The sequence below is a fragment of the Haplochromis burtoni genome, unplaced genomic scaffold (genome assembly GCF_018398535.1).
Source record: "Haplochromis burtoni strain Fernald_Lab_line unplaced genomic scaffold, NCSU_Asbu1 Contig_2120, whole genome shotgun sequence".
NCBI lineage: Eukaryota > Metazoa > Chordata > Actinopteri > Cichliformes > Cichlidae > Haplochromis > Haplochromis burtoni.
This window is the reverse complement of record NW_024584481.1, coordinates 8,303-16,076: the sequence shown is the minus strand read 5'-3', so window position 1 is coordinate 16,076 and position 7,774 is coordinate 8,303. Positions and strand designations below refer to the sequence as shown.

At 40.5% G+C, this 7,774-nt stretch overlaps 1 protein-coding gene across 1 annotated transcript; it reads left to right on the top strand.

The window, feature by feature from the left end:
- The first annotated feature begins 1,810 nt into the window (after nucleotides 1–1,810).
- LOC102296811 (GTPase IMAP family member 8) lies at nucleotides 1,811–6,946 on the top strand. Its single transcript, XM_005952829.3, has 3 exons — nucleotides 1,811–2,986; nucleotides 4,133–5,296; nucleotides 5,385–6,946. The coding sequence occupies exons 1-3, from the start codon at nucleotides 2,698–2,700 to the stop codon at nucleotides 6,944–6,946; spliced, it is 3,015 nt and encodes a 1,004-aa protein (XP_005952891.2). The 5' UTR covers nucleotides 1,811–2,697.
- The last annotated feature ends 828 nt before the right edge of the window (nucleotides 6,947–7,774 follow it).

The window sequence follows — 7,774 nt, the reverse complement described above, 5'->3', positions numbered from 1 at the left end:
CCATTTCATTCCTCCTTTGCATATCCTGCAAGGAGAATCCTCATTGCTGGACTCACACTTAAGGGTGTTGGCTGACACGAGAGAGAGACTGAGTCAAATCCCCCGGGGTTGTGTGTGTTGTGTTTATTATTTTCCGTGACTTGGGCCCAATTTTTCCTTTCCTTTTTTTTTTTTGGATACTAAATGTTAAACAATTTTTCCTTTCATGTACTGTTATTGTTTTCATTGTATGTATGTGAGATTCTTTAATTGTGAATACAAATTAATCAAACCAAGTTTTCTGAGCGTTTCATTAGTCATGCACTCTGCTCCAGTAGTCGAACCTCAGCTATTGGCCCAACACACAGGTAACCATTTAAATCTTTATCCCAAGTGTTGAAAGGGGTGTTACACGTGCAAACGTTACCGCTGCTGCTGGGTTGAGATTCACGAGTCCGTAGCGGAATTAAAAACACAACATTGATTTAAGGTTAATGCGTGTTTAGTGAGCAAATGCTTTTGCATATTCGTAGTGTTTCCTCCCTTAAATGAAATATCTACTTTGCAAGTATCGCAAGTTGCCCTGTTGTCATCCGTTCTCTTAAAGTATGACCAAACTTTTTAGCGTTTGAGCCACCATGTTTCCTGCCAGGTAAATGATGCTCCGCAACGTGGTGACATCATTCGGGGCGACTGGAATCGATAAGGGAATCGTTTGCAAAAATGACAAAAAATACCAAGGAATTGAAACACTGGGAACCTCAAGAGGACCTCAACAAGAACCGGTTTTCGATACCCATCCCTATCCAGACCTCAAACTAACAGAACACCTCTGGGATGAATTAGAGTGCAGACTGTAAGCCAGGCAGGAGGAAATAACAAACAGGAGATAAATATACAAAAACATACAACCAAGAGGGAAATGCACTACCAGTCAAAATTTTGAACACACCTCCAAATTTAATGGTTTTTCATTATTCTCATGACTGGTTACATTGTAGATTCTCACTGAAGGCATCAAAACTATGAATGAACACATGAAATTATGTAGTAAACAAAAAAAGTGTGAAATAACTCAAAACACATTTTATATTTTAGATTCTTTGCTTTGATTCCTGCTTTGCACACTCTTGGTAGTCTCTCAATGAGCTTCATGAGGTCGTCACCTGAAATGGTTTCCAACAGTCTTGAAGGAGTCCAGAGATGCTGAGCACTTGTTGGCCCTTTTGCCTTCACTCTGCGGGACATTTCATCCCAAACCATCTCCACTGGGTTTAGGTCAGGTGACTGTGGAGGCCAGACCATCTGGTGCAGCACTCCATCACTCTCATTGTTGGTCAAACAGCCCTGACACAGCCTGGAGGTGTGTTTGGGGTTATTGTCCTGTTGAAAAATAAATGATGGGATGGCACGTCGCTACAGGATGCCGTGGTAGCCATGCTGGTTCAGTGCACTCCCATGCATTGGGATGACGTCACCGGAAAAAAACCTACATGTTTCAACATAACCTATAAATGGTCAAATCTAATGGCAGTTCTTTTAAGTTTGAATAACTGATTTTAATTACAGGTATTTGGGGTGGCTGTAGCTCAGGTGGCAGAGCAGGTTAGCCACTAATCAGAAGGTCGGTGGTTCGATCCCAGGCTGCCTCCTGGCGGCATGCCAAATATCCTTGGGCAAGATACTAACCCCATGTTTGCCTACTGGTGGTGGTCAGAGGGCCCGGTGGCCCCGGCAGCCTCGCCTCTGTCAGTGCGCCCCAGGGCAGCTGTGGCTACAATGTAGCTGCCATCACCAGTGTGTGAGTGTGAATGACTGAATGTAGTGTAAAGTGCTTTGGGGTCCTTAGGGACTGAGTAAAGCGCTATACAAATGCAGGCTATTTATTTCTGAAACTGAATTTTCAATGCAAAACTTCAGAATTAAATGTTGGAAGCTGAAACATTATTGTGGACTAAATAAAGAGGATGCTTCCCCCCCCCCCCTTTCTCCTTCTAATTGGTTGAGAGTTCTCAATAAATTTGGAGTGCTGATTTGTTTCTATTTTTGCAGATGATGAGTGTAAGTTAAACGAACAGCATTTCATATATGATGAATAAAATTAATTAATTAATTGAATTTAATGCATCAAATGTTGTGTCAAGAGGTTTATGATTTTAAAAAAAATGGATGAAGCTTCTACTAATCCTGGATTTCCTGCTCATTCATCAGCCTGTTAGTTACAGGTCACAATCTTTATTAGATGAAATGGAAATAAGGGATTAAATGAAAGTGTACATTTTATTTTTTTTGTTTACTTTTTTGTTGACTAAACCTACTACAAAAAACAAAACAATTAATAACTGATAATTTTCTATTGAAAATGTACTTAGTTTTTCAATAATTGAACTGATTATACTTTTTTCAGTGTCTGAGCTGAGGGTCGTTCTGCTGGGGAACAACAGGTCTAAGAGGAGCTCAGTGGGCAACTTCATACTCGGAGTGACTGTGTTCAGCTCTGAGGATAAAGCAGACCTCTGCCTGAGAGTCAAAAGGGAGCTGAAGGGGAAAGAAATCGATCTCATCAACACTCCAGATCTGCTGTCTCCTAAAATCTCCCCAGAAGATCTGACGAAACAAGTTGAGGACTGTGTGAGACTCTCTGCTCCTGGACCTCATGTGTTTCTGCTGGTCCTCCAGCCTGCAGACTTCACTGAGGATCACAGACGGAGGCTACAAATGGTCCTTGAACTCTTTGGTGATCCATCATTTGATCGTTCACTGGTTCTGATAATGCCCGAAGACAAGACTTCACCTTCCATAGAAATGAATCTGCAGCATCCACAGTTAGGAGACATAATCAAGAAATGTAGAGAAAAATTGTTGTGGCAGAAGAACCTGGAACAAGAGCAGCTGTTAGCAGCCATAGATACAGTGGTGAGGAAGAACGTGGGACAACATGTGAGCTGTAATGTTTTCAATAACAAAAAATCTGTTCCACGTGATGAAAAAGTCTACGTTAGGGGCGGTAAGTGCAGGAGCAACTTTTTTTTTTTTTTTTTTTTGCAATGAAATAATGTGATGATCAGTTTTATGTTTAGCGTTTTCATCAGAGAATTACAAAATTACCTACAATCCTTCAATAAAAACAGATGTAGCACTTAAATATCCCTTAGCTCAGATTGAGAAGTTAGGATACAAAGTAAGATGGTTTAGACATGTAAAGAAGGGGGTAGTGGATATGCTGCACAAAAGATGATGAAGATGGAGCGGGCAGCAGAGGTGAAAAAGGAAGAGCACGGAAAAGATTATTGGATTCGTGTAACAGAAGAGGAGTGATTGAGTGAGATGGAGGTAGATGTTGTTGTGGTGACCCCTAATACGAACAGCCAAAAAACAAGCACAAACAAACAAAAGGACGTATCAGTGAAAAATCCAATTTATTAGGAAAAACTATAATCATTAAGAATAAAATAAAATGTGAGAACAGTGAAGATGTCATCTTCCATGTTTTTATTTTAAGTGCAGTTATTTGCAGCTGAAAACTCGAAACCCCTATGATTCCAAAACTGATCCCAGACTTGCAACCCTAACCTAATGACTCATAGTCATCCTTATGCTTACAACTGATGTTCAAAAAAAAAAAATAGTGCAAATAAAACTGCAAGGGGTGGGCCCACAGAGGTTCAGTCACATATGGTGTATTCTGGCTGAGCACAGCAAGGGCCCATGAGTAAAGGTCCATCCACCAGGTGCTGATTGATGAGCTGCTTCACAGGGGCTGGCTCAGGGAAAGGCCGTGGGTAGCCCTATACATATATCTGACATAGTTGTGTTTGGAGTTCTTCTTCTTAGGAATCATCCATTCGCTTCCACTTATCCTTTTTCAGGGTTGCAGGGGGAGCTGGAGCCTATCCCAGCTGTCTTAGGGCGAGAGGCAGGGTACACCTTGGACAGGTCGCCAGTGTGTCGCAGGGCTAAAACATATACACAGACAACCAGTTGCACTCGCTCATTCACACCTCTCGGCAATTTTAGAGTTTCCAATAACCTTTCCCCACTAACTGCATGTTTCTTTGGACTCTGGGAGGAAGCCGGAGTACCCGGAGAGAAGTGAAAATATCTGCTTTTAAAATTTTTAAAAGTTAATACTGTAAAACCTTTTGTATTGCAGCACATAAACTCAGGATAATGCTGTTTGGAAAAAGTGATGACAAGAAATCAGCCCTGGAAAAAATCATCGTTGGGAAGAAAAGATCCATTGTGTCTAAAGTCCTTGGAGGAAAGCAATGTCGCGCTGCCTCTGGAGAGTGGAACGGGAAACCGTTGACAGTAGTAAAGACTCCCAACATCTTCAGTCTGCCTGTGGAAGTGCTGTTTAAAGAGATGAAGAGCTGTGTGAGTCTCTGTCCTCCTGGACCAAACGTTCTGCTGCTGTTAGTCAAACCTTCTGATTTCACTGAGGAGAACAGACAGACTCTGAATTTGGTCCTGAGCTTGTTTGGTCAAGATGCTTTTAATCACTCCATCGTCATCCGAACACATAACGAGGAAGGGAATAACTCAGTGGATAAACTCATTGAAGAATCCAAACAAAGGCAGCACTTCGTTAATTTTGACAGGAAAGACTCCTTCTCAGATTCCTCAGAGTTGATGGAAGAAATGAATGAGATAGTGAGTAAAAACTGGGGAAAATATCTAACACTAAAAGAAGAAGCTAAACCCAACCTGAAGTCCAGTCTGAACCTGGTTCTGTGTGGGAGGAGAGGAGCAGGGAAGACGTCAGCAGCCAAGGCCATTTTAGGTCAGACTGAGCTTCATTCAGCCTCCAACTCATCAGAGTGTGTTAAACATCAGGGAGAGGTGTGTGGACGTTGGGTTTCCCTGGTGGAGCTGCCTGCCTTGTATGGAAAACCTCAGGAGGCAGTGATGGAGGAATCATTCAAGTGTATCTCCCTCTGTGATCCTGAGGGTGTCCATGCCTTCATCCTGGTCCTACCTGTGGCTCCCCTCACTGATGAAGACAAGGGAGAGTTAGAGACCATCCAGGATGCATTCAGCTCTCGAGTCAATGACTTCACCATGATTCTGTTCACTGTGGACTCAGATCCTACAGATCCAGCTGTTGGTAACTTTCTAAAGGACAATGAAGACATCCAGGAGCTCTGTGAGAGCGCTGGAGGAAGAGCTGTTGTTCTCAACACCAAGAACAAACAGCAGATCCCAGAGATGTTTGAGATTGTGGACAAAATTAGTCAGCCTACAGGAAAACTGTGCTGTTATACAACTGCAACATTTTTACACGCACAAATGGAGAAAGTCTTAAAACTTGTCACTGGTAAGTAGTTTAGATTGTGATATTTTCCAATGACCCAGAGTTTTAATCCAGTATACAAGTGTTAACTCTGATTGTTTTCATGTTTTAGGTGGTGAAGTTGGAGAACAGGACTCAGACTGTCTCAGGATTGTGCTGATTGGGAAGACCGGCTGTGGAAAGAGCTCTACAGGAAACACCATTTTAGGAAGAGACGAGTTTACAGCTAAATCAAGTCAAATGTCGGTCACCAAATGTTGTAAGAAAGTAGAGGGTGAGGTGAACGGTCGTCCTGTTTTTGTAGTCGACACTCCTGGTCTGTTTGACACAAGTTTGTCACCAGAAGGGGTTCAAGAGGAGCTGGTTAATTGTGTCAGTCTTTTGGCTCCAGGACCACATGTATTCTTAGTGGTGATTTATATCGGCAGATTCACAGCAGAGGAGAAGGAGACACTGAAACTCATCAAGAAATTCTTTGGGAAGAATTCTCAAAAGTTCACCATCATCCTTTTTACCAGAGGAGATGAACTGGAGCATGACAAAGAGTCCATAGAGGACTACATCAAGAACAACTGTGATGATTCCTTTAAGAAGCTGATCTCTGACTGTGGAGGAAGATACCATGTGTTCAATAACCGTGACAAACAAAACCACACACAAGTCAGTGAGCTGATAGCAAAGATTGAAAGCATGATGAAGAACAATGGAAGGCGCTGCTTTACCAACAAGATGCTGCAAGAGTCTGAAACTGCGATAAGGAAGGAGATGCAGAAGATTTTAAAGGAGAAGGAAGAAAAGATGCAGAAAGAAAAGGAAGAGATGGAAATAAAATATAAAGAAGATATGGAGGCTATGAAGAAAAGAATTGATGAAGAGAGAGAAAAGGAGAGAATACAGAGAGAAAAAGAACTTGAAAAAATGAGAAATAAAATTAGAGAAGAAGAAGAGAAGAGAAAGCAGGAACAGGAAATCAGGGAAAAGGAGAAAAGGGAAAAGGAAGCTGAAGAAGAAAGACGCCGACAAGAGTTTGAAAAAGAACTTGAAAAGCTGGACAAACAAATTCAGTCAGAAAAAGAGGCAAAAGAAAATGTGGACAGAAAACTGGAAGAAGCCAGAGAAGAGATGAGAAGAAAACAAGAGGAGTGGGAGAAAGAACAGAAAGAAGGGTGGGAGAAACAACAACAAGACGAAGACAAAAGACGAGAGGAAGAGAAAGAAAAAATGGAAAAACTACAGGAAGATTATAACGAAAAGCTGAAATGTGAAAAAATCAAAAAAGAAGACGATCAAAGAAGAAGAGAAGAGGAAATAAAAGGATTGGAGGAAATTCATAAGAAAACTCTGGATGATCTAAAGAAGAAACATGAAGAGGAAGCCAGAAAGAAAGCTGAAGAGTTCAACCAAGCCCAGAAGAAACACATGGATGAATTAGCAAAACAGAGGGAAGAACATAAGAAGGAAATGTACGACTTAGTGAGACGTGTGACCAAAAAGACTGAAAACTTGAACAAGATCAAGAAATTGATGCAAACACATGAAAAACAAATGAAGAATCAAACTAATGAGGAGGACATAGAAGACCTCCAGGAAAAACAAAAAGATCAACTAAATGAGTTGATGAAAAATATTTTGGGAGAAGAGATCAGCAGCTCATCAGCCTGCAGCATTTTATGAAATGAAACGTCAGATGTTCTTCTCTTTCTGTCATTTAGATAAGACAATCTTTAAAGTAGCACTGATTCGTTGTTGTGCATGTTTTACACCTGCTGTAGATCACAGCCACAGAAACTGATTAGTGATCATCAGTCTCAGCAGTGTCATCATTAAACTACAGGTCATTACACCAACATTAAAACTGCTTCTGACTGGTAAAACTAATTCATCTCATGTATAGTAATTAGCTGTTGTTACATGTTACATGCACTTCTGTGTTCCTGAGTTCTAACATAATTTTCCTTTTAGTTGTCTCTTCTTATAAGCCTAATTTTTGTGCATATTTTGAACCTATACTGTAAATGTATAAATGAACAAGTGCCATTTTTAAAATGTTTAATTATCAGTAAAAAATTAGTTGCAATAGAAATTCATTTTTTTCTGTAATGTCCAAATTTTTCTTTATTTCATGAAATGTCTCATGATTCTTTTTATTAATTACATAACTCAGAGTCCTCATTTTTTCAGATATAATTTTTTGCATTATCTTTGTAAATGATGAATAAAGTTTTCTCTACTGTTACTATGATGTAGTCAAACATCTTCATTCACCTCTGTGTTTATGTGCTTCTTGACATTACTGAACACACCATCAAATTAAACCTTTTAAATTACACATCCAATCTTTCATGTACTGACCAGCAGCCTCGCTGTGCATATATATATTTGTATAATGAATTCTGGTGTCGATGATCAGGAATGTGGTTGCCTCTCAGCAGGAATATTCTGAGGACCTGATCAAGGATGCTCATGTCACGGTTCTGGGTCCGTTGGACCCAGTATTTTGAG

Coding starts and splice junctions, on each gene's coding strand:
- LOC102296811 (XM_005952829.3), top strand. CDS start 2,698: ATGGTCCTTGAACTCTTTGGTGATCCATCATTTGATCGTTCACTGGTT. Junction 2,987..4,132: donor AAAAGTCTACGTTAGGGGCG/GTAAGTGCAGGA, acceptor TTTGTATTGCAG/CACATAAACTCAGGATAATG. Junction 5,297..5,384: donor AGTCTTAAAACTTGTCACTG/GTAAGTAGTTTA, acceptor TTCATGTTTTAG/GTGGTGAAGTTGGAGAACAG.